Source organism: Lagopus leucura, unplaced genomic scaffold (genome assembly GCF_019238085.1).
Source record: "Lagopus leucura isolate 7727_CA_CO unplaced genomic scaffold, USGS_WTPT01 Super-Scaffold_100009, whole genome shotgun sequence".
Classification (NCBI taxonomy): Eukaryota; Metazoa; Chordata; class Aves; order Galliformes; family Phasianidae; genus Lagopus; species Lagopus leucura.
Genome location: NW_024962266.1, coordinates 4,207,148 through 4,234,055, shown reverse-complemented (window position 1 = coordinate 4,234,055; position 26,908 = coordinate 4,207,148). Strand labels below are relative to the sequence as shown.

The following is a 26,908-nucleotide window of genomic DNA, read 5'->3' as shown; positions in this document are numbered from 1 at the left end:
TTTACATGTCTAGAAATATAATCATTTTTTATAGCCTGCTATAACATAAGCCACGCTACTTATATTTTCGTACAGTCTTGTAAGTTCATGTTACCTCAACATGGATTGTCCAGACAAATTTTCTACTGTGTTGTCAGTATCCGTGTTCTGCTCATAGTCTTTATTAGGAAGTCTGCTACTCGATACGGACTTCTTTGCTTGTTGGGATCCCCACTCCAGTTCAGATTGAATTTTATCTTCTCCCACAGGAATGTGGTGAGAACTTCCATTGAAAGACTCCAACCCTAAGAAGAAACAATGCTGTCAGATAGTTCAGGAAGGGGACAATTGTTTACCATTTTTATAATTTCTCTGCCTATCTAGTTCTGGACAGCTGCGTTTTAACATCAGAGGAAAATAAGAGTCGAGAAAATTTAGCAGAGAACCACTAGAGGAAAACATCCTATCCCTGTGAGATTACTGTCACTGGGTACACAGAAAGACTGCGGCTTTCACAACAAAAAAATCCTAGAGCTTTCTTCAAAAAATACAAATATCCTACAGTCAAGTGCTGCACTTACGTTCTTTTTTCCCTCTCTTTTTAGATGAAGTAGATGAGTGAGAAGATGCTGCAGATCTGGGTCCAGATGAATGCTGAGATGCAAGTTCGACAGATCGAGATTCACGGGGAGACTTCCCACTAGGAAGCTCTTCCTGAATGCTTGAATTACTGCTGCTTGCAACACTAAAATGGAACAGACTGACAGTGATAAACTGTGGAATTTCAAGTCCTTTGTTACATTGCGTACAAGAAGTTTGCAAGAAAGGACTATAACCCACAAAACAGCTCATATTGAAAAGCACCAATTCTGGAATTAAAAACTTCAACAGCTAAGACATTAGATGGCTCTAATTCGAAGTAGTGGAAGCACTCTCAAATCTCATTTCTTTCCTAACTTTTACAAGCACTATCCAATTAACATTCTAACAGCCACACAAGAGCTAATTTTCACCCGGCTACTAAGGGTGAAGCTACCTGCCAGATCAAGGCTGAACAAAAATCAGGCAAAGATCAGCAATATTCCACTCTAACCTTTGCATCTAAAGGTCATGCTGCTTGCCACGTTAACTCCAAGATCATAAAGAAATATCTGACCATTTCAGTAGGATTACAGCACAGCATACCAGGAAAGGTGTGCAGCGTATTATAAAACAAAATTTGCATCAACCACATTCTCTCAAACGCTGCATTTTGTTTTTTACAGGAAGTCAAACACACACCTACCTGAGGTCACGTGCAATCTTTTTGTCTGTTAAAGTGCTGCTTCCCGGTGAACAGTCAAAGTCATCCTCATAAGAAACCACGCTTTCTGGAGGGCTCACGGCAGGGAGTAAAGGGCGCAGAAGGGAAGATCCTCCATTTGATCTTTCATCAAACACTGGAGACAAAAATAATTCTGAATACAGTGTGGATCAAGTGAGTAAATAAAGCTGCAGAGGTCAAAATGTTTCCTTTTGAATACAAGAAGCATCAGGAGAAGAACAGTACAGGTATCTCACAGCAGTTTTAACACAAAACAAGCTCTTCCCAAAGTACTGGATACTTCACTGTCAAACTCCAGCCAAAACACTTTTGAAGAACAAACTCTTAGAGAGTCATCAACAGAAAGTTTCAATGCAGCCATGTTTAATGTTAAGGGATAGTTAAACAATAGTAAAGGAGGAAAAAAAAACAACAACAACAACAAGATAAAAACTCAAAAAAGGCTCCTTCTCAAAAATGAAGATCTGAACGAAAAGGAAAGAGGACTAACACACACCAATACCCTTCTTCCCTCAGCAGTGGGGATTTTTTTCCTTACGCGATTAGGCGGGGGGGGAAAATAAGGGAGGAAAGGGAGGGGATCATTTATCCTTCAAAAGTTAAAGGAAACCATTACACAGATTAATGTGTGATATATCTCAAAGCAATACATCTTAACGCACACCCCTTATTTGTGAATTATCAAACGAAAGGAGTCATAAAATTGAGAAGTTTTTCAAAAGACCTCCGAGTAACCTTCCTGTTTTTCTCCTTACCCTTGCCATGAAGGTGGTAACTTTTTGCAAAGATGTTGATGACACTGTGTGGGCTTCCCTTGGCTAGCTCTTCCCACGACCCCTTGCTGTGCGTGCCACTTGTCTGAGGTTGAAGCGGCAGATACTTCTCAGCTTCTTTCTGAAACTCTTTTATGGGCTCAAAAGCATTCCTCTCCCGAACACAGAAATCTCTCTCTTTCAATGTGTCCAGAATCTTCAGTGGCAGCTGTTTGTGCTGGTCTCCCTCCTCCTCAGAGAGGCTTTCGTCACACAGGAGAGGCCCTTCGCTGATGGAGTCAATGCTGGACTCTCGAGGAATTACAGCTTTGCTCTGACTATACGCCTGGTTTTCACGTCCCAGGGAATCAGCCAGTCTCTTAGACAAATGTCCAGTGGGGGACCTCATTCCAAGGCTGACTGCAGCAGTATGAGGCCTGATTGTCTCAGGGAGCTTTTTAAACTCACCAAGGTTGCCTACTCCAGGAAGGTTGTCTTCAAAGGCTGTGTGAGACACACAGGTACCCAGCATCTTTTGAATTCTGGCTGAAAAAGCACCTTCATTTTCCTCCCTCACAGGAGGACTCACAGCCTTTGCCCACCGTCTGTCATCCTGGTTTTCTTGCACAAATTCATGGTCCAATTTCCACATGGTACCAAAATTGAGACCAGCCCCAGCCAACTTCTTGGCTTCAATTTCAATTCTGCTACAAAGGGAAGCAGCTGTAGCTTTTAAAGCTTCAATCCGATCTAATTTACTCTTATATTGGTTAGCAGAGTGTTTTCTTAAAAGATTTTGCTGTGCAGCAGTTGAATTCAAGTACGGCTGAGCCATGAGGCTCAGCAAACCCATGGGTGCAGTGTGGCTCTTCCTGCCTGCTAATGCTGCATCACATTCCTTCGACAAAAGTCCCATCTGCTCCAGACTGCGAGGTTGTGAGCAAGGGCCTCCACTCAAGTCCATGAGAGTTTGTGGATGAGAGAGCTGGACTCTTGGGCGCAACCGGTCCGGCTGTACCCGTGAAGGTTCCACGAAGTCACTTCTGAAACAAAAAGTCAACATTTAAATTATTGACTAATAAGTATCATTATTTTAGATGAAAGCCTCATTGACACAAGTTTGCTTTCTGGAAATAAATACTTCCTGGGGGAGTTAGAAGGGTGGACAATGGGCAGTAAACAGTTACAGAATGTTATTAAAAATAGAGCCCCTCCCAAATTTTAAATGTTGTTTATGCTGCAATTTGCATTTTAGAGCTGTAAAGAGCTGAATGTTTTCGTAATCAACAGCAACCATTTTCTAAAAGTTTCCCAACTTTATAAGGGAGGAAACATTTCCTTTGTCCCCCCCTTTTACGTGGCATTTCTTAGCGCTGTTATTTCCCATTCAGTTGTACTCAGACCACGCTTCACTAGAACTGTCACACCCCCCTTATATGGGTGCTATGAGGAAAAGAAAGAAAGAAAGAAACGCCTCATTATATTTACAAAGTGTGGATTTGACCAATGGAAAGTAAATATAATGAAGGAGGCTTATATTTAAGCAGCAGATGTTGATTGTGTAATTAAAAATGATACATGCACAAGTAGGCAATTAAGGATAGGCAAGAAATGTATTGGTTTTTAGCTTCTTACCTTTAAGACTTTGGTTAAGCACATTAACTTTTGATAAGAAAAACTCAGATAAGACATGAAAAAAATGAGAAGTGGAGAAAAGGGCATGAAAGGAAATAGGGAAAGTCTAGTTCCAAGCTGAAACAGAGGCTTTTGGTACTTCAGACACAGACTTTTTCAAAAAGAATAAACACGACAACAGATTAAATGGAAACACTGAACAAATCAAATGAATACGGGCGTTGTTTTTTCTCGTAAGATCATCTCTTTCCTGCTGGCAATAGCTAGTGGAGAAAACATTGCCTCCCAGTTTGAAATGCACATCCCTTGATGTCAGCAAAAGATTAACAGGATCCACCAATCATTCATTACAGACTCAATAAATGCCAATAGCCAAAATTTTTGTATGCTTTTCTGCATCATCTGCCCCCTTACTTTGAGAAAATGTTGTAATTGCCAGAAAGACAATTACTCTCCACAGGGCATGAACATAAAGAACAATCTATTTTCATCACCTTGAGAAGAACACTAGAGTACCCTCCTCTCTCTCAGAAGGCCTACAATGGCTTACCTCAGTAGTGGCTGCTGCTGCTGAGGTTCCGACAGTGACATGTCACTACTTGAAGATGCACTAGGAGGACGCTCTTGAGCCTTGTTTTCTTTGTCAGATTCTCCAGATGGCTGATAACCAGGTCTGGGCTACAAATGAAAATAACCAGAAAAATGCATTTTCAGAAACCTGTAGGAATTTAGAAGCTTTTGTCTTATTAAAACTGAAAAAAAAATTGACTTTCTCAGTGCAATATCACATCTTTCCTACCATGGAAAAATTTAAAAGTATAGGACATATATGCTTTTGTCTCAGCAGAATGTAATGGGAAAAGAACTCTGCTCCTATATTGAACTTGTTCAACTGAACACAAATTGATATTAGTCTTTTACTATTGATCATTTCACATTCAGTTTCTGATTAGCAGACTTTTAATTAAACTCGCTACTGATTTAAGTTTGTCCACTGGCTGAGAGCAACTTCAGACAAAGCCTTTCAATTCACCATTCGATTGAGGTTTACAGTTTTCTTAGAAGTCAACTATTATAGTTGATGTTAGTAAATATTCTGAACTTTCCTTCTACTATAATAGAAAGATGATTCCCATTCACCTTTCAGAGAGGTCTCGCTACAAAGAGAAGCTACCATCAGTAGAAAGTTACTTCTGAATCCAAAGCACTGTAGTTTCTGCTTAAAAAACACTGTTTTCTATGCACGCTTCGGATAGCTCTCAGATCAGGACAACTCATGACCTTCCTAGATCATGAGTTCTCCTATTCCTGCAAACAACTGCAGCACTTTAAGTCAGTGAATCAGCTATACCTGTGTTTCCTGCACTGTAGGCTGCTGAGAGGGCTCTTTTAAAAATGTATGTTCCAACAACAGTTTAGAGTAAGTTTCTTGTAACTGTTTAGCTGCCGGAGGTTCAGGAGGAGGCACGCTCTTGACTTTTTTAAAAGCCTCCTTTTGCTTTCTGTAGAGTTCTTGGAGTCTTTTGTTCTTCTGCTCCGTTGCCTCTTTTTGTGCTTTCTTCTCTTCATTCTGTTTCTTCTTCCTTTCCTCTTGCTGCCTGATGATGTACTGACGAACCTCATCTGTATCATAGTGACGTTTCCTAGAGATCACTTGAGGCTCCTCACTGGCAGCTACCTTGTCTGGTTTCCTTTTGGTTGGACTGTGGCTCCTGGTATTTTGAGTAGGCAAAGCAGACTTCGGATTCTGCTTTTCCACATTTTTTTCCTGCTTTGTAAGCAGGGAATCCAACTGCAAGTCATCAAGAATTCCACGTATCTCCAAGGTCAGGAAGTCCTTATTCACAGAGGCATGATCATCTTGGGTATCACCTGGAAGAGCAGATTCCTTTTTCTTCAGATTGTTCCCAGATCGTACTTTACTCCTCGACCGCTCAGAACTTCTTGAAGAGGCTTTCTGTGTAACAACCAGTCTAGAATCTGAACCCGTCCTTCCAATACGACCTGTTAAAAAACAACTCGTCAGATATTGCAGGTAAAAATCAAACTTGGTAACTACACACTCTAACTGAAGCAGCAGGGAAAGTGAGGAGGAGGGAGGTGATAAAAGATTGTGGAAAGTGATGCAATCATCGTGGAAATGGCAACCAACGCTTAAAATAACAGAAGGGATTTTATTAGAGTCTCACCCCTTCCCTGCACATGAAGATTTCTCTGCACATCTTTAGACAGTCCCAGTTTAACTGAATTGGTACAACCAATATACCTTCCTCTTTTTCTAATGACCATGAAGCATGTGTAACCAAACAATTCCACTGATTTTAATTCAGTATTTTGGGGAAGTTTCCTTTGCATTACAGCAAAACATCTGCTTACTCACCTCAACTTCAATTCCCCAGTGTGACGTCACCTATGCAGGTCTCACTGGAAATATGCTTATGTTTCAGATATTCAGTGTCACAGCCTGAATTTAGCAGCCTCTGCTTACACTGAGCTCACACCCTTTATATTCTTACAGCCTTGCCACCTCAGAGGCATAATCAGCACAACAGTTACCACTTTCCCTTATTTAACCCGACATTTGGACACATTCTGAAAAGGGCTGGTGGAAGAAAAAATGAAGAATTACGATGCCCAGAGATGATATTATATTCTACCTGTAAGAGCTAAAATAAATGTAGAAACATAAATGCCCAAACACAGCTTACAAATTACATGCAGCACACCTGGAAAATTAATCTGACCGCAGATGACTTCCAGCCATTCCTTTCCTCAGTAGCCTTAACAGGCAAAGACAGAACACAACTGATCAGATTTTGTTGTTTCCCTTTTTCCCTCTTTTCCAGAGCTCCTTTGCACCTTCATAGCATAGGAAGTGAGGTGATACATCCCAACCACAGAAGTGAATTAAATTCTCTCTGTAGCTGCCTCCAAGTTAAAAATAAGTTATTTCATTAAGAAACTGACTACGCTACATCTCAGGCATCTACTTAATCCTGCAGACATGCAAAATGATATAATAAACGAAGAACAATGAAAGAAAGTACAGTGATAAAGAACTTACCAGGCTTGGCAGTTCGCTCTCGCCCCATTCTGTCACTAGATACAGCTCTTCTGTCGTGTCCTATTTTGGGAGCTGGACCCAGTAGCTTTCTGACTAGCTTCTGTCCCTCCCGCCAGGAGGATGCACTTATTACATAGTTTCCACCTGCACAGTAAATAACAAAAGTCAAGCACCAGATGGATGTTCTGATGCATTAAAAAGAAGTATTGCTTGCACCTTTCAATCATTACTCTGCCCTTTAATTTTACATAAGGGGTACAGCTGCAGTCACACACTCATAACAGCAAGTACCACGAAGACACTCAACAGCTGAATCACACAACTGTCAGTGCTTCATGCCTACACATAACATGGTGTAAAACCTCAATATATGCAGCAGAACATTAGAGCCCTACAAAACAAGGTTAAAAAAAAAAAAAGGTTACACATGCCTAAAACTTAAGAGGCAAACATTAGATAGAAGATGTAAAATGTTTCAATAAGAAGAGCAGAAACAAAAATTGAAACAGAAATGCTAAGAAAGGCTTGTGTTTTTTTAATGTGAAGATGAATTGTTCCCTAGAAAGAACTTCAAACAGAGCTGAGGTAGGTGTCTTGTTAAGAGATAAAATAATAATGAGCAGCAGTTGTCTTATGCAAATTCACTGTCCTCTAGTTGACATTTCTGTACCATGACTGAAAAAAGAAAAAAAGCCATTACCCTCCAAGCTCACAGTTAATTCACATACAGACTGAGTTTATGCCATCTGCAAAGCAATCGTAATGGCATTAGTATTATTTTATCATCCTACACATCATTAAATGATAAAAACTGGTGCTGGAATATCTCTACCTAACATTAATTAGATTAAAATGCTAGGTTTAGTCAACTCATCCTTCTTATGACTGCCTTAAAACATCATTAATCATTTTTAAATGGTCTTAAAGCCATTTTTGGCAATGCCAGTCCTCAGCCTCTCTTTTTCTTTCTTCATACACTCTAGGCTTAGGGAAAAAAAAGCAGCAAATCTATTCAGTAAGAAGTCTATAACCCACTGTTCATTTATTAACACCCCTCCTTGCTGTACTGTAAATTGTCCAAGTATTTTACAAATCTGCCAGCTGAAACATGTCACCACAATCCTCTTTTACAGATTCATCAGCCAAAGGGGTTCTCCTGCCTGACTCGCTGCTCTCAATTACTTCTGTGTGCATTTAAAAAGGCAGTGTAAAGCCTCATCTTCCATTTCAAGTCAGCTGTTAGAACTAAAAGAAGCGAATGGAACAGAACATGAGCTGTGGTTATTTATAGCCTTGGCTATGTTAAGCAATTTCTTACTATGACTGGAGGAGGCTGGATCACACAGCTATGCCACTTAGATCTGTCTCTTCCACGCATTTGAGGACATAATTCTACTCACATTTACTCCATTACAGAGGATACCCAATGCCATTAAAACTCAAAGCAACCTGTACTCCTCCCTCATTTGGGACTGATACGAATTTAAGTTAGCTTAGAATGTTTCTTTAAGGATGAATTGATCAGCATAGGAAGCAGAAAATCCACGCTTAATGCGTTTAAGTATTAGCAGTCACCATCGCAGCAAAATATTTGCATTTACAGCATGCACAAATGCAAGTTCATCTCAAAAACCCTCTATAATAGTTTATTTTTTTTCCAATTATTTTTTTTAATAGATATTCTTTTACAAAGTGTTTGCTGATTACTGGTGACTGTATATAACACCTTAAGAGGTGCAAGAGATGATTAGCCTTAACAGCACATTTTGTAAAAGAAATAAACACTCCTTTTTAAACATCAAGGTTTGTTAAGACCTGCCAGGGAACGTGCTTGAGCATTTCCAATTGATGAAAAAGACAAGTACGGGCCAAGCCAGAACAGAAGGTACAGGACAGCAACAACTTGATGTAGGACATGGAAGAGCATCAGAGCAGTGAGCCAAAGAACCAGAAGCTCAGCTGCTTCCCAACTGAGAAACTGGGAGAAATCCCATCCAGAAACAGCCTCTTCACGGAGGAGGACAACTCAATGGCTCCATTCCTACCTGTTACCCAACTGCTGGCATTTTAGTATCGTCTCCATTCCAACTCCCAGCATTATTCACTGAGCTACAGGTCAGGCACTAACAAGTTTCCACATGAAACAGAAGCAGGATCCACTTCTGTCTGCACTGGGCTGATGGACACTTGAGGATATCCCCTGACACACACACACCCATCAGCAGTTTCCAAATGGAAAGGTGAAAAATTAAAAATATCCCCGAACTAAAAAAAGCATACATAACCAAGCAAACACCAAACACACACGCATCCTCAATACCATCCACTATCACTACAATTGCATTTTTGCACATCTGCAAAGCTACCGAAAACTACAAGCTTTATTTTATTATTTCCTGAAACAAAGCTCATCTGTGAAGCAAACACATGCAACAGTTTTCCTTCTACAGTAGGGGAGGTCACCTGGTTTGGAATCTGGATTTGACGACTGTGGCAGTTTCTGAACTTTCCGCACCGGTCTGGATGCTTTTCTCTCTTTGTTTCTCTCACCAGGTTTTTCTTTCTTTGTTGAATTCTCTAAAAAAAAACATAACAAAAAAGTAGCAAGAGTTGTTAAGTGATATCCCACAGGAAAAAACATATAACATTTACCTTAAAAAAGAGAATCTCCGAAGCACAGTCTTACAGCATGAAGATTTTGAATCAAGTATTGTTTACCTATGCACTGAAACACACAGAAGCCAAGCCAAGCCACAGCAAAGCTGTAACAGATCTTTACAAAGTCCACTTTCCATTTTAAATGCTATTTTGACAGGTAGAAGCAATTCTTTGTTCCCTTCTACTACAGACATTCCACTTTACAGTACTAATGTTCCACACAAACACGCAGTTCCTTCACTCCTGAAATACCAGGGCTGCTCCCTCCACATTAATGCATGACATAAAATCCACTTGCTGCTTCTGTGCCCAAGTGTGCAGGACAGGACACCCGTGTGCCCTACTTTCTGCAAAATTTACTTACCCAGTGATGCAGAATTACTCTGTGTTGCTTAAGCCCTCATTTAGAACACAATTAGGTTTGAGGTTTTAGAGAAGCCAGTCACACTCCCCCAAGATAAACTTGTATTCTACCATGCTTTTACATTAGGGTAAATTGAATGAGAAGGAAAACTGGATGTGGCTTCATCACTAAGTGCACTGAGTGGGTGTCCCAGCTGCCCTGGTAGAAAGCAGAGACAAGCACTGCTCAGGAACAACTGGCAAGCCCCATGCCTTTGCTTCCAGCAGCCTACCATGGACTTCTAGAAGCACTTTAATTTACATGCCTTGAAGATGCTTTTCTTAATCCTGATACAACCAGACTGTGTTTATGGATCTCTACAGCCACTACTGTTTGCTTGTTCCCCTATTCAACATGGATAGAGATGAAGTTTTATTACTTAGATGCTGATTTTTTCAGCACTTAATTTCAGCTGAATTCACTGATGGAGGATCAGAGACAGATCAATAGGTCATACTAAATGGAAATTTAAGAGGCCTGTTCTGCCCTCTGTATCCTTTCCTCACCCATTTTCCATTCGTATTTGAGCCTGAAAGCATAGAAAATGAAGGCAGAAAGGATCAGAGACCTCAGTGACTGCACTTGCAGAAACCAAGATAGCCTCCTCACCACTCTCAGTGCCAGGCAGCTCTTTCCTCATACCAGGAAACTGCAATTGCTTCCCACTCACTCTATTCATATTACAACAAATTTGTTCAGTGAGGCAAAGTCGGAACACCTCTAAGACAGGATTATTGGAAGCCTGGGATCCGCATGCAATATCCTTTAGCCTATTTGCTGAAGATGTAAAGGTATTCTGCATGGTCTGTGCTAACATAAAGAAACTTCACTGAACAAAAGAGAAAAGCTTCTGCAGTTATTAGAAATCTTACAGCTTATTTAAGAAACAAAGGACCGTGGAGCAGTTTCAATGCAAGTCACTATACACACCCAGAACTCTCCATGCTGTAACTTCATTACAGAGTTAACGTATGGATAGATAATCCTATGGGCTAAAAATACATTTATAGTACATATTATACGCAGCTCCAGCATTTGATTACTTGGTATCAGTTATTGAATATAACCTTTTCAGGTCAGCAAGGAGACACATTCCACCACAGCTGTTCTACTCATGGGATTAGAACAAAAATAGGGTTGAACACAACAGCTTGTTTCCTCGTAGACAGAAGTTCACTGAAAACACGACCCAAATGCCTTTTTAATTGGATCTCCTAGCTAATTTTTCAAAAAATTTGGGTTTACGTAAGGAGCTCATGAACTACTCAAACCATATGCTTGTCAAAACTAAAAATAAACAACGCTAGCCTTGACAAAAATATCTTCAGAATATTGGCATTCGATGCAGGAGCAAATGCTGAACAGAATATCTGAACAACTATTTTGTTGAAATGGTTGCCCTTTCTGATTTTTTTTCTGAATGAATCCAAAAGAATTTCTTAGTATCTTCTCAAGCCATATAAGCAAACCAAAGCTGAAATCCAATCATTTCCCTATGAGCCACTATACTATCAACACAGTGAAGTGCCTTTCCCTCTAACCTTAAATATGTTTTGACAAATTTAAAATGTTATTTTTAATGTGTAATAAGCAAACTCTTAAGTGTCAAAACTAGTGGTTCTTGGGGGATATAATTTTCCACTCCAATGCTTTTTATTAATTTGATCTCTTTCTCCAATTAGGCGAATCAAAAGCAATTCAACCCTACAGCTCTTCACTGTAACCACTTCAAAACACTTTTGTGGACATCCTAATCTAGATTAGCCAGAGAAAAGAGCTGTCAATGGCAATACAGTTTTCCAGAGTGAAAAAATGAATGAAGACTGGGTCCTGGAGCCATAAATACGAAAACATAAAGCACGTGTTACAGTTACAGTTCTGACTGTTTAGCTGCTTAGATTTGCAATGTATTTGTTTTACAGTTATCTTCACTCAGTCTTTATCATCAAAATACTGTGCTACTACCTGAGTTCATCACAAAGAAAAAATAATAATAATTTCTCCCATGTTTCTGTTCTTCAACAGCAGTATTTAATGCTTTTCAAAAGGCCTCCAAGTAAACAAATAACAGTTTTTTAAGCTTTTAGTATTCAACACTTGATCTTACATCTAATATGGAATAAAGCCCAATGGTAACATTCTTCTAATTTACCACTGCTGAGTTACAAAGTGCCTCCTCCCAGACTTAATAAGCCTTACAACACTGAAGGTACAGAATTGCAGGGAAAACTAAATCTAGATAATTTTAGAAGGCTTTTTTATATCTTTTTTTTTGGTCTACCTGTATCCTTCTTTTCAACAGAAGCTGCACTTTCATAAAACCAAGCTGTTATCCTAACTGCCTCTGCAGAAAGCTTGCTTCTTTCTTGGGTCCTTGCAGAGGACTCCAGCACTTTGAAAGAAAGCTGGACGCAGCTGAACCTTCCCTATTGTCAAGAGACCACAGAAAGCCTCTAAAGAAGTCCTTGCAAACAAATCTTTGGGACATAAATTTCTCCTACAACTCCAAGATTTTGATTATTCTGATGTAAAAGCATGACAGTTCTATAAAGCCACAGATATGAAACCAAGCTCTTGCCATATCATCTCCTCACCACACATAGCTGATGACACACCCCTTTACTGCAGAATACCTAATTAATGCATTTTAAATAAGCAGATCCCAACAGATTTTCCATAGCAGACGCACTCCATCTCCCCTTCAGCAATCTATAAGGGTGCTAAATCCTAAAGGCTGCGTTGCTTAATAAATTCAATACGCATATCACCTGTTAACTGGAGTGCTATATCTGTATACAGCTCCCGACCAACGTGAAATCCTTGCTCATGCCAGATCTTTCCATCTGGAGCACGAATTTTAGCTTCCGCAGGATTAAAACCTGGAAGTAAACAATTGAAGAGTTTTAAATAATTGCGTAAAATGTAAAATTGGGGTACAAAAGGAATGGGAAATTGACAAGTAAAATAGAAACTACTTGAATTACTAATAATAAACCAGAAGAAAGCAAAATATCAGAATGCTGTCTGCTCACAGACCAAAACCCGCAGAAAAGTATGAAGAAAAAACTGAAAAGGCTTTCTCAGTCAATAACATGTTGCTATCCCCTGGGAACATACAACAAAACAACATAAAAATAAACCCAAATAGTAATACAGCAAGATTATTTTTTAAAAGTAATCCATAAGAAGAGACAGGAAGATTTTAAAAGGAATTCACACTTCTAAAGGTTGTCGAGAATTTCTTGCCCAGATCTGTGATCGTATCATTCTATCCACTCCCACTATTTGAGCACAACAGTTAGTCATTTCCATGCTTTGATACTTTGCAGAATTGAACTTTGCTCCTTTGCTACGAGCGACTACCAGGGATTCTGCACCCCCATACCTTTGTATGCTGGAGCAGCAGGTGCAGCTGCCACTTTCCTGACTTTGGGAATAACAGTATTCTCCACATTTGTGACCACTACAGGCTGTTCAGCAAATCCTGAGTGCTGGCCTCTGCCACCCAGCTCTTCAGAAAGCTCCCACTGCTTACGAATCCGCTCCTTCAGCTTCTCCAGCTTAGCATCATGCTGCTGCCGTTTCAAGATTTCCAGCCTATGAGCAGCAGTACTCGTGGAAGAAGGGAAAGACACTTTCAGATCACCATCTTGGGACGTGTTACTCAGAGGAGCTTTAGTGTTACCCTCATCTCCTCTGGAGCTGCTAGTTTTTTCCTCTTCCAATCTTGGAGGTGGTGCAGCTTTAAGAAATGCCTCATTTTGCAAGGCATCAATTGCTGGTCCATCATTTAAATACCTAACAACAGTCTCATCTGCAGCAGAAGAACACGGACTTTCAAAATCTCTTCTGTGGAGATCCTGTTCATCTCTGTCATGTATCACACGGCCCATTACTTCAGCCTTCCCTTCTGCTTCACAGAAGTCCAAACAAGGCAGAAGTTGCTTGGCTTCCACTTGGCCAGAACCGTGATGCGGCAGAGAACTCAGTGTATCCCTGCTGTAATAAAAGGAAGAAAAAAGTCACCATCAGAAGTGCAACTGCAGGACCTTCCAAATCAGCTATAAACATGCTCATTAATTAAAAAGAATGACTCATCTCCACTTCAAAGGTAACTTCTTTTAAAACTTGACCATGATATATTCAATAAGGAAAGTCTGAAGAAATCATACGAACTTGCTACTCCAAATTTGAAGTACTTTTCTACACTCTCTGAATAGGATTTTAATAGACTTGTGGTGGATATATTGTCAGGACAAAAACGTATTTAATATTTTTACTCACTTAGTATTTTAACTGACTTAATATTTTTACTGAGGTTCAAGAAGTGAATCTCCATCATCTAAGCTTGCTGGCTTGCTTCATCAGCAAGTGTGTTTACTGAGCTCATTTAAGAAACCCTTAACACTGTACTCAATAAATTCTCTCTCTCCACATATTTTTCTCACATAGCATAGTAAGCATTACCCATCAATGTAACTATAGAAGATGAGTGGTTTAATAGCATATAATTTCACCAGCAAAAATATATGTATAAAATAAAATAAATCTATCCTATGCACAGCTTAAGCAGCTACTACTGGCAGCTGTCAGATGAGACGTGATGTGTTAATGTAGCAGCTCCACATTTACCCTATAGTATAGTAGCTTGTAGGAGCATTACAGTAATTAACACATACGAAGAACAGGTTTCTCTGTATTTTCTTTTTTCTCACACCCCACCATCTTCTATGGCCTCTAAATTACCCTGCCTCTAAATTACTTTTCTTCTTGACCTTGCTTACTCCTTCAATGATAGCACAGTGTGGAACAAGAACATTTGGGAACACGTGCTTAAGAACTAACGAAACAAAGTTGGAAAAGCATGAGGAAATGCTCTTTTTGGTCCTTATTACAGAAACTAAATACTTAAACCAATCAAGCCATAGTCAATCTGATGGTGTGACCCCATTTCAACATGTTTGACTTTAAACTCATTCTCTGGACAAAAAATAAGTTTCTAAGTTAAAAACAAAGAAACTTGTCCAACAACACATGATGCTCGTGGATGGGGTAAGAAGTAAATTTCTGAGTCACCATCAAACAATATCAGCATTAGCTTAATTTTTATGTGAGTATATTTTTAGCAGCCAGTTGTTCCAACTTAACCTGTACGAAGCCAACGGTTCACGAAATTCCACCCGGTTGCTTTTTTTCACATTGCTTTCAAGGGTTGTGGCTCGAAGAGGACTGCGTGAGGACTTCTCCTTGCCTGGTTTAGTTTGGCTGGAAGACCGGGAAGCTGAAACAGAAACCAAAGAACCCTTTATATACTTTATATACTCTCCAGAAGGAGAGATTTCTTGGGGCTGAATGAGTAAGCACACAATTTTGGGGAGTTCAAGTGGCACTCCAAATTAACATTTAAAGTTCTCCCTCTCTTTTACTACAGTCCGACTGCAGCAACTAGGAGCATGCTTAGCAAGTGCTTGAAACAGTGGTGACTGGAACTAGATGATCTTTAACGTCCCTTTCAACCCAACCCTTTCTATAATTCTATAATTTAAAGAGAGACAATAATGCTTAAACATTAATTAGATACAATGAAACCTATGTATGCTGACTGTGTTGCCACTCAAAGTCAATCTGCTACATGCGCTGAAGAAAAAGAGTGTTATAAGAACGCTCAAAAAAGTTAAGGTTAAAATAAAGCAAGCGTAAGATTTAACATTCCATCAGGGTGTAAGAGTTGACAATGCTAAAAAATGTAAACAGCTACTCCAATATAAACAAAGGCATATACAACTGTTATCAAAACCCCAATAAAACAAGCCATCAGGATGAGATAAGCACTGCTCACTCATAACAATGGGCAAGCCTTGTCACTCATTCTAGCTGTATGTGTACGTCAGCAAATTTTCACTCCCAAGCTAAGAGAAGAAAATATTAGTTTATCCTGCACAATTAGCTTTTCATCAGTAGAGATCATTAGCAGAAGACACCTTGGACACACACAGGATTGGGTTGGCGGGGGAAAAGAATAAAGGCTTCCCAGACTGCAGTAGCTTATCCCTGCATTGCATGCTATGCCCTAAATAATACATACCTTTCCTGTTTGTTTTCCTGCTGGTACTAGCAGAGGGCTTCTTAGCATCCATGACAGAATCAAACACAGCTGTGCTGGTGGGAGCTATTTCCAATTTGTTCTCTATGTGCCGTAGCTAGAATTTGAAGATAATGTATATTAAAATACTGTTTTCAATTCTTAAAAAACAGGCTTTTTCCCCATGTGACATTTTTCCTCCTCATTTTCATAAAGAATAAAACTGCAGGCCAAAAGCAACTTTACAATGCTTGTGTTACGAAATGAGAGAGCCTTCTGACCAGAAAATGCAAGATTATTAGGATCTGTTTAAAAAGATCATCTGAATTTTGATCTGTTATATAGATATGTTTCCATAAGTAAGCTTTTGTGAATAAATTAACAATAACATGCCATTCAGAGCCTTACTGCTTGGCCTCAGTGAAGTATTAATTCCACTTGGAATATATTCTATAATACTCTTACCAAAAAGAGAGCATAATACAGAATTCCACGTGTAAAATCCTATACTGATGCTCAGGTATTCACATAGAGAGGAATGTGGGCCTAGGAAAGAGCCAAATTCCCCCCAAACTCACACAACTTGGTTTCACTGACATCACTTTTTAGAAAGTGGAGTGCAATTTCTTAAGCATCTAAGTTAAGTTCCCACAGAAAGACTGCAGTTTCAGTGCTCAAAGATGAAAAATGATGAAGCACCATGATGATGTACCAATGTACAGCCCCAGTTTCTGACTCCTTTGGGAAAGCAGGGGAGAGCTCTTTTTTCAGGTTTAAAAAATAAGAGAACTCTGCATTTTCTTAGATAGGAAATAAGGTAATACCATGCTTGAGACTCAGAAGGTAGTACTGTGCTCAAGGCTAAGCTTGCTGTGTCAAAAATTTCTTTTATTACCTGTGGAAAGTATTTTCTGAAATACAGGACTGTTGGACATGCACGCACACCACAATCACTTGCTCTATTTTCAACCTAACAGCAAACCACTGAGCAAAATAATATTTTCATTCAAACTATTCTGATTTGAAAAGCAGTTAAGAACGAGTACTTACAGCAGCCTTAGTCTGAGAAGGAGTAGCCCATGCTGCAGTTGGATCTTGTATAGCAGAAGAAAAGAAATAAGTTACTTATTATTAAATGGAAAATAATGAAAGAAAATGCTGCTTGAGAACAATTGTCATTGGCTCGCTAATCGAGTTCTTTTAATGACTCAATTCCAGCCTGTAAATACCCTCAGTAAGAGGCTGTTATCAGCCATGATTCATCTTAACAGAGCAATAAAATATTTAATGTCAAATTTAATGAGTTCACTAAGTTATGCTGAATGCATTACAAGACTTGAAACCAGATCTACCACACATTACAGAAGATAACAAAGCCAGCTGTCTACCCCAACACAATATCTTAGATGGAGTAATGGTCATGAAGAGCAAGCACAAGGCACTAATCCACTTCAGCCTTTTAACACAAACAGCACGAGCTCCACGGAAACCCCAGGTCAGCAGGATACAGCAGTGCTTTCCTCTAAAATTATTTACTTCTTCAGTTCACTTATTTCTTTCAAGAAATAATAATTATATATATATATATATGCATATAATTGCTTACACATACAACATTCAAAAACTTTATGTGGATCAGAACCATGGAGAAGAGTAGGTATTAAGAAGTTTTAAAATTATATATTTCTTCCTTACAGTAAAAAAGATGCCAATATCATTTTGGGCAAGATAAAACAATGGTAAGGAATAGGAGGGATAAGAAAGTAAGACAGAAACGACTGCTCTTTGAGGGATGGTGTTCCATGTCTACAGAACCCCTCAGTTTCATAACTTACATGATTTGAAAAGAAACTGAACTAATCACAGGAGACATCAACAGTAATGTCCTCTTGTAGATAAAACAGTCATCTATATCTACTTTTAAATTTCTGGAGTCCAGTTTTGTCACAGTGGGGATCATATGCCTGATCTCAAACCACGGGCTCAGCATGTGACTCAGCTGCTCCACCAGATGAGAGCCTTCTTCCTCTTAGAGATATAGCATACTTTTTCCCCCCTCCCCTTTCAATTGCAGACTAATCACAACAGTGAAAAGCTCCTTGGATTCCTCCAGCTCTAGACAACCTAAGTGCTGCCAGGGGTGATGTACTGCTTCTAGTCAACAGTCTGCAGCTCTTCACCACTCTGGAACTGAGCTGGAGGCAAGAGCAACTGCTTATCAGATGCTTCTTTCAAGAGACTACAGTTCCCAATTTCTGTTCCTGCATTGCTCCTCTTCTACAACACTAAAAAAAAATAAATAAAAGCTGTCTCTGTGCCATCTTGGCAGCCACACCACAGGCTGGCAATTCCTAACACAGATCAGCAAATACTCTGCAGATCACAGTACGAAACTGCTACCTCTGCAGAAAATAAGTCATATAATACATGGTCTTAGCTTCTACATCAAGGCAGAAGAATGCTGTCTATGAAAGCTCCACAAAGTTTCAAAGAAGTCGTGATAAAAGACTTTTTACAGCAAAGAAATACAGTAGAGAAAATCCATACCTCTGGTCGAATCCTTGGCTTGGTTATGCCTTGGATTCTGCTGAGCCACCTCACTGGACTTGTTGGTCCACATCATGTCAATTTATCTACCAAAAAAAAAAAAAAATTACATAAAAATTAAATAAATTGTATGCTACAGGTAATATGACCTTGATCACGAGGATGAAATTCTAGAAAGAAGGGAAACTGGCTGTTTTCTTTTGTATTTTAGTATTTTGTTACAGAGAGCAAGCCAGGTGAAGTCAGAGAATTCTGCTGCTAGGACAGGTGCTGCACAGCTCCTTCACACAGCCCTGCAGCTCTGTGCATCACATCATTTGTGCTGGGAAGCACTGCCCTGCTCTGCCTCAGAAACCATCTTCTGTTGTGCTAGATAAATAGTAAAGCAAACGTGAACAGAAGTGGGGACATTTTCCATAAAGAACCAAGCTTGAGAGCTGATAGCAGTGCTTTAAGTCACCATTATCAGGCTTCTGGCACAAGGAGAAACATGACAAAACACACCCAGTATGTATATACATTTAGCATAAGAGAGCTTGCAACCATTTCTTAAGGGAACACATTAACCCTCTTCAAGTAATTACTTGTGATTTACTCTTATCCTTTGAATTACCAATATATATACAGAGGATCTCAGTCTGGGACTAGAATTGTCCTCACTATAAACACACAGCTCTATACAGATTATTGTATGATGCCCTTGAGAACACAGTATAGTAATATTCTCTATGTATTCCTACATTCTTTAAAGAAGTTTCAGATGAAAAAAAAGGAAGCATGAAATTGTTTGTTGCATCTTTCATCCTGACGCTCAAGGAAGGGTTGGCAGCCCTGCATCTGAGCTGAGCAGATCACAAGTCAGACTGAAACAGCCCAATTTTAATATCAAATAAATATCAAAAAAGCTCTAGTTTCCAATCGCAATGCCATTTATAACCATAAAGGTTGGCTTTTCAGGTGTCCCTCTCCCCTCTTTTGGAAGGATGAGAAGAATTCAGCAGCTTTTCAAGATCCACCAACAAATGATGCTGATTACCACCAACCTCTGAATTCCTAAAATAACTTCTTCCTATCTCTACAGCTCACATGAGCAAGCAGAGCCCTCTGAAAAACAAGTATTTGTTTAAGTCAGTGCCCCTCTCTGCAAGAAGTTACAGCAGAGGAAAGCAGCCAGGAGTGGGGGAGAAAAGAAAGAAAAAGCAAATCAAGATACAGTTGCCAAGTCTATTTATAAGATTTACACGCAGAAGAACAGACCAGCCAGGCACCAAAATACACTGACATGAATACTGACACTACACTAAACACTAACACTACACTAAAATGTGATGCAAAGGAAGCGTAAATAATTTTCAAAAATATCAACCTTACATCAACCTAAAAATTGCCTCAACGTTCCATGAACAATTTTAAGAATAAACGCGTTGTAAAAACTGCATTCTGAAGTGAATGCTTCAAAAACTGAACGGTCCATCCCCATTCTGCACGCAAGCTGGAGGAAGCAGGGGATAAACAGCAGCTCAACAACCCAAATTCCAAAGAACTTCTGGATGCCAAAGGTTATCTGCAGCCTGGATAAGGCCATGGAAAAAACTGGAAGGCTGCAGATTCAGCAAAGCTGATGTGGTGGTGTGAGGGCTCCCATGCAGGCAGTCAGGTCACCAAACGCTGGTTTGCCGAGCCTTGGGTGGATGGCTAAGACACAAACGTGGTCTGACATTCCACGACCACATCATGTGCCCGTCTCGTTTTTTACCCATTTGTCCAAGAAAGAAAAAGGTACACACCAAAAGGTGCAGCAGAACTGCTGCTGATGAGTGCATTGAGGGGAAACTAGCAAGAAAAGCAAACTCCTGCAAGAAAATGAGGAGAAAACACCACTATCTTCCACAGACAGTTCCTATGGGTGTGATAAGACATGGCAAACGAGGAAATGGAAACTAAGAGAAAAACACTGCCACGCAGAAAAAGAAGAGAAACCAGCACTGAATTTACTATCACACACACCAGATAGCATTGAAAGGAACAGCAGATAACAAAACAAGTCAAACATCAAGAGAACAGCATTTCTGAAAGGAAAGGGCAATGTAAGAGTAGAATATGCTTAGCAAAGGTACTCCAAAAAATGTCAAGATACAAAAAACAGGGCTAGGAAAAGAGAGATAAGCAGGATGTAGAAGAGAGAGAGAGACTGGGGAAAGACAGGTAGGACAGGAATGGAACAGAAGAATGAATGGCAAAAAGGAGGAAAAGCAACGGGAAGACTGGTTTTGTTGTTCAGTTTTCCAAGAGTATTCAGTATGATTTTTTTCTTGGTAGCACAACCTCGAGTAAAGGAAGGAAGAAACTCAGAAAACATTGCAACAAGGAAATGGGAGAGGAAACTGCATCATATGGATTCAGAGAAGGCAGAGTATGAGCAAGAGACTGACCACAGCTTTCATTAGCAGTAACTGAAAAACAAAAAACACCCACAGTATGTAGACGAATGATATCCCTCAGGACCTTGCTTCTTATATAAACACAAGGATGCCAAAGGAAATCAAGTCACACAACAGAAAACATGCAGGCTCACTAAGAGGAGGAGAGAAGCAAATGATTGATACTGACTTCTAAGGGTTGATATTAACTGTTTAACCCACAAAGTGGGAGCTTCTGTTCCAGGCTGGGAATACACGGGGCCAGCACTTGGCACAGCTTAGCTACCATAAAGCAGCAGCAGCACCAGCAGGAGCCATCCTCCTCTTGTTCTACACCTTGGTTTTCCTTGCCTTATGCAGGCATAATGTCATAGAGTCTTAGAATCCTTAGAGTTGGAAGGGACCCTTAGAGGTCATCTAGCCCAAATCCCAGTCCTGTAACACACTCCCCATTCGTTACCCAAAGGCAAATGCTTGAAGCTGCTTCCTCAAGGGCTGCGTGTGGGGCTGAGGACAGCAGAGCCACTGCCACCCCTGCTCCTACAGGGCATGGCTGGGGCTCCAAGGCCTGACAGAGGCTGCACATCCCACTCCAGTGGCTCCCACTGTGCCCAGTCCTGCGCAGCGCAGGCAGAGCCTGTGGGGAAACAGACACAGGGAAAGGCTACAGGGAGACTGTTCCAGTTTTAAGTCTTTGCTTACAAAGAACTGGAAGTTGGCTTCTGAATCCTTAAGACCCGCTGGAACTCCTGCCTGCACAGCTACAGCTCTGTGCTACTGCCCGAACAGACACTCACAGGCGGACAGACCTTGTCAAACAAACCGGTTTTGGGAGCAAGCCTGCTGAAAGTGATGGAATTTCTATTTAAAGGTGCCAGAAACACTTTCCATGACTCCTTAAATGCCACACAGTACAATTTCTAATGATGTGCTTGAGTTCAGAATACAAATACACTCATCCACTCCGTTTTCTGGAATCTGAGCTTTTACCACATTGCATTATTCCAAATAAACAGGAGATCAAAACATCCATATTACATTAAGACTTTTGTTTTAACGTTCATTTGATACAAGAATAACCAGCATTTTGTTTTGCCTCAACATATGCTGAAAAAGCTTCCTCCCTCAAAGCAGGAAGAAGCAGGTGACTTCTTGACCTTCCTCAGCACTGGGGACAAGTTCCAGTGCAACAAATACACATCTGCCCAAAATAAATACATGAAAAACACACAAAAAAAACCCACCAACAAATACACGTCACCCACAGTCTTTCTCCACACCCCCAAAGAGATTTCTGCAAGAAAGTTGGGGGTTTTTCTTCTTGTGAAGTTTAGTTGTGCCTCATGATAGAGTTCCTGGCTTCCAACCACCAAGAGTGCCTGCACAGGTAGCTCTGCCTGCTATTGCATCCAAGCAGCTGCTATTGCTATGACTCAGAGATTGTTTACTGGTCCACACTGCTCTGGGCCCCACTGAGTAAGGCTGTGTGTGAGACAACAGGTAATTATGTGAGGCCAACGCAAAAAAATGCTGAAAGTAAGCAACAAGGCACAACTGTTAGCTGCTCTCAGTGAGTAATGTTGTAGGCAATACTGTTCAGTCCTGCAATGCAAGCAGTAAATATACAAGATGATCTCATGTTCTGGTTGTTAAGAAAATAGAAACTATCAATCAAAAAGATTCATTTATATATCTATGTATGTATGTGTGACTTTTGGCCTGTCATAAGCTAGAAAAATATTTTAAAAGCTTTTAAGGATACTAAAGAAGTTAAAGAGGGCAATCAAGATACAGCACATATTCACATACAGAAAAGCAGTAAGAAAAATGTGAAGTGCACATAGCTACCTCTAACTGTTAACCAGGAAGACAAATAACATCAACTGTTCCACCCCCATCAAACAGCAGAAAATTCAGCTGAGACACACAAACACGAAGCACGAGTTGTAAGATGAAATCACTGACGTCAGCCAGGTACTAAATTTGCATCCAAACTACACTGAAGAATCTCCTATGAATGAAACTGCTGCCCAGATTGCTGTGGATGCTCCACCCCTGCAGGTGTTGAAGACCAGGCTGAATGGAGCCCTGGGCAGCCTGGTCTGGTACCAGATCTGGAGGTTGGTGGCTCTGCTTGTGGCAAAGGGGTTGGAACTTAATGATCCTTGAGGTCCCCTCCAACCCAAGCCATTCTATGATTCATTCATTCTATGACTGCATGAAACACTACAGAATGTCCCTCTCTCCAGGTATAAGCTGAGGATGGATATTTGCAACGTTCTTCTGCTGTGAAAAGCCACATCAGCTTGCAAAAGTGTCCCTGCTTCATCACAAGCAATGCAAAAGCAATGGCTGGAGCTAAAAACAGAATTAGTGGTTTAGCCAAAAGTAAAATGCATTGAATGTCTTACTCTGCTGCATCACATACTAGAAGGTACTCTGAGGAAATGTACTGAGATGAATGTTGTGACAGCTCACGTAACTCGATGCATTGTTCGTGAAGAAATCAGAGCACAAAGGCACAGACAATGCATCCATTTATTAAGGAGATGCACATCCATTCAGGAGTTCTGTACTGCCTTTGACTACAAAGATATTTGCATTTATCACAGAGAAGAAAATCAGCAACACATTCTAATTTCAGAAAGATACAACACTTCTGTGTTTGTTTCCTCAGCCTTTGTAACAGAAGTTCTCCCGTTTCATCTCCAGTTACTGCATGATAGAAGACTGCAACTCTAGCAGCCCATACTAAATCCATTCAGCAGAACAAGCCTGAGTCCTTTAGCACGTCCTGCCTTGGAAAGGCCAGTAACCAGCAAAGACTGGTACCAGGACCCTGCTGAGAAGATCTTTTTCTTGCACTAGATAGAAAACAACAAAATATTCTCTTGTATTTAAAAAATTACTGTGCTGTCCCATTAAATGCTCCAAGTGCCTAAAGCATTAAATCCGGATTTTCTGATGCGATATAACAATTCCACCTGATGCATTTTCCTATTAACAAATGTAACACTTTTGGAACAGATACACTTTTTGCCACAAATAACCATTTGGTGAGGCTGTTTTTACAACACAGTTTCTTTCAGCATTCAGTAAGAATGACCTCATAGAACTGATTCTTTCATCTACTTGCTCTATTCTTTCTGCAGTATATTGAGAAAGGTTTCTCAGCTACGCATACAAGTAATTTTATTCTCAATAGAGCAGTCCATGAAAGCCTATTACATCATTAGCACAATGATACACGTATCTTTTCCAGGCACTTACATCTACAGATAACTTCTGCATTCAGACATTCCGATCCAGCCACGTGCCTGAGATACTAGGAAAGTTTTCTCTCTCCACTCAACTTCTCCCGTCATAATTACACTGCTACGCTGGTTCTCACTAACACCACCTATACTGAATAGCACAAATTGCATTACTGAGTACTTTGGTAGCATGTTTCAAACAATGCTGCTGCACTGATAAAAAGAAGTCCTATTCTTACCGTGAGTTTATAAGGTACATGGAGCACATTTAGCAACTTGGCACTGAGGAAAGAACAGACATATTCCTCCCTAGCAAATGATGCTGCTCTCCTATGATAGCTGCAATGCTTGTCCAATTGCTCACTAAGCCAGGTCAACTCACTAACCCTGCAGAACATCATTCTTTTTTTCTGTTGGTTCTCCACCAGCTCAGCAAACTGGAGCAAGCTGCCACACGGTCAGTGCCAGCATGGGTCAGAGGGGAAAGAGAAGCATCAGCAAAACATCACACTTACTCACCTTACCATGGGCAGTTTTGCTTACCTGCTGTGAATATAATACTGGAAAATACAGATCTATGTGCACTAACACTCTAGACTTCAGCTCATACCAAACACGTGCCTAACTTAAAAGATACACAGGACTACAGTCTCAACTGAGCACTCAAATCCAAGGAGAATTACCACGTCAACAGCTTGATGCTCAGTTGTCAAACACAGAGTACCCAGTCCAGCAGAAACCAACAGGTAGAGGAGTGCAAGAAAAAGCCAAAAAGCATATCATACCTGAGCCATCACAAGTTGATTCTTTACAGTTGCAATTCTAATAAATACTCTTAAATAAACTTATAAATAACTCTTATCCACTTATTTAGTTCTCGACAGATGCTTTTATCACGGTGGCACAAATCACTGCCAGAATTATTCCAAGGCTTGAAAGATGCTGTCCACATTGGGATTGTTTATATTCATAAAGTCTTGCCCAGCGTTACAGTGATAAAACAGGGCTGCACACTGGCTTAGCGATATAAGTTTGTGCAAATGTGATTTTGTAGTTACACATCACTTTGTTTTTTCAGCAACCTGCCACACCTAGGGGCTGTACCAGAAGACCTGAACCAACAGCTGTGCAGCTCCCACAGCACCCCGGCCCCCTGCAGAAATGTGTCACTGGTGCACAAACTTAGTTGCTGCAGCCAGCAGATGCAGCACACCTTTGTTCTAAGGTAGCGTCACAGGCAGAAACTGAAGCCTTCAACACTGTCAGCGTGGCCACACCCTCGGTTGTAGTTAATTATCTGAAGCATTACCTAATAAAGCTGCTGTAGCAACCGGAACGATGAGGAGCAGCGAGCACAGCAGGCTGGCCACACAGCCAGGCAGGACAGCAGATCTGAACTCCTGTAATGTAGCAGCGCATGTTGGCTGCAGTTTTGTGCTGTGCTTTTGGTAGCAACGGACTACCGAGCCAGCTTTCAGGTGTCTCCCGGCAGCCCTGTGAAGGACCAAACACAGGGCTGGCTGGTGAGGCCGTGTGCTTTCAGCTACGAGGCACAGGAGCACGCATCCAGCGGCAGGGCTATCCCGGAGCGGCAGTTTCGATGGCAGGCACGCGATGTGCTAGGAGACGCCCGGTTGCCGTGATACGGCTTGCAGCCAAACTATGCCAGACACCGACAGCGGGTCTTACAGCTCAGCAAACCACATCCACAGAACAAGAAGCCTCAGTCACATTATCACAAAGCCCCGAACGCCCAGCCGAACGGCACGACGCGGTCACAGCTCGCCGGAGCGGCTGTCAGCGGGGACGGAGCCGGAGGCGGTCGGTTAACGGCGCTGAGCGCTGCGACGGACCTGGCAGGGCCGGGGCTGCCAGCAGCAAACGGGGCAGCGGGAGGCTCGGGAAGAAAACCCGCGTCTGGCGTTTCCCCATGCAAAGCGACAACCAGCGACGCCACAGATACCCTACCCCGTCCCTCCCTTCACCGCCCCAGGCACATCGACGTAAGAAAAAGGGAAACAGCGATGTCCAAGGGAGCCCGGCCCGCTGACAGCCGCCGCACCGCCCGGCCCCGTAGCGGGACGCGGCCGGCAGCGCAGCCGGGCCTGGGCCGCTCCCGGCTCACCTGGTGGCGGCGGTTCCTCGCCGCCCACCGCCCGGGTCCCGGGGCATCCCGCGAAAGCAGAGAGTGTGCGTCCCGAGCTCGGCTCCGCAGCCCGCCGACGCGCGCTCCCTCAGCGGCGCCGGCCCTCCGCCATTACCGGACAACGACTGACACGGAACGGCGGCGGCAGCGGCGCGGGGCAGGGCGGGAGCGCCCGCCAAGTCTCGCGAGAACCGGCGCGCCGCGACCTCCCCAAGATGGCGGCGTCCCATCGCGGCGCGCCGCTCCTTACCTCGGCGCCATGTCGTTTGCGGCTCGGCCCGGCCGTCCCGCTCCCGGCTCGCACCAGGTCCGGCGAGCGGCTCCGCTCCTGTCTCGGCTGGAGCCCGGGCCGAGCCGGGAGACGGACCAAGGGCGGCGCCGGCTCGACACTGCCGCTTTCATGGTGCCCGCAGAGCCCACGCAGCGCCGCGCCTGGCCCGGGGCGAGACGGCGCCCGGCTGCGGGCGGGGCGAGGCGGCCCTGTGGCGGGGCTGCTGTGCTCTCAGCGCAGCGAAGGGCTTTTTTCCAACGCGTCCCTCACGGCTTGTATTCTTTCCGTGCCGGTTCGTGCAGAGCGGCAGGGCTCGGTGCCTCGGGTTTGATGCAAGAACGGCACTTTGTCATGTTAACTGCCGCCGTGTTCC

General features: G+C 41.8%; 1 protein-coding gene across 11 annotated transcripts in view; it reads right to left on the bottom strand.

Moving 5' to 3' along the window:
• CEP350 (centrosomal protein 350) overlaps nt 1-26,908 on the bottom strand; it is a 72,948-nt gene that overhangs the window by 44,486 nt on the left and 1,554 nt on the right. For 5 of the 11 annotated variants that reach the window (XM_042873150.1, XM_042873159.1, XM_042873157.1 and 2 more), the window contains exons 1-15: nt 26,244-26,332; nt 18,445-18,530; nt 16,948-16,991; nt 15,901-16,015; nt 14,964-15,096; nt 13,201-13,814; nt 12,584-12,694; nt 9,218-9,331; nt 6,755-6,898; nt 5,042-5,694; nt 4,241-4,368; nt 2,059-3,098; nt 1,265-1,418; nt 561-739; nt 95-284 (exon numbers count right to left, since the gene is read on the bottom strand). In XM_042873150.1, coding sequence (XP_042729084.1) covers nt 95-284; nt 561-739; nt 1,265-1,418; nt 2,059-3,098; nt 4,241-4,368; nt 5,042-5,694; nt 6,755-6,898; nt 9,218-9,331; nt 12,584-12,694; nt 13,201-13,814; nt 14,964-15,096; nt 15,901-16,015; nt 16,948-16,991; nt 18,445-18,520 — 3,695 coding nt within the window. In that variant the 5' untranslated portion in view covers nt 18,521-18,530; nt 26,244-26,332. Of the gene's footprint in view, nt 1-94; nt 285-560; nt 740-1,264; nt 1,419-2,058; nt 3,099-4,240; nt 4,369-5,041; nt 5,695-6,754; nt 6,899-9,217; nt 9,332-12,583; nt 12,695-13,200; nt 13,815-14,963; nt 15,097-15,900; nt 16,016-16,947; nt 16,992-18,444; nt 18,531-26,243; nt 26,333-26,514; nt 26,534-26,908 lie in introns of those variants that run through there. The other 6 variants (XM_042873154.1, XM_042873158.1, XM_042873153.1 and 3 more) reach the window with 4 other exon arrangements.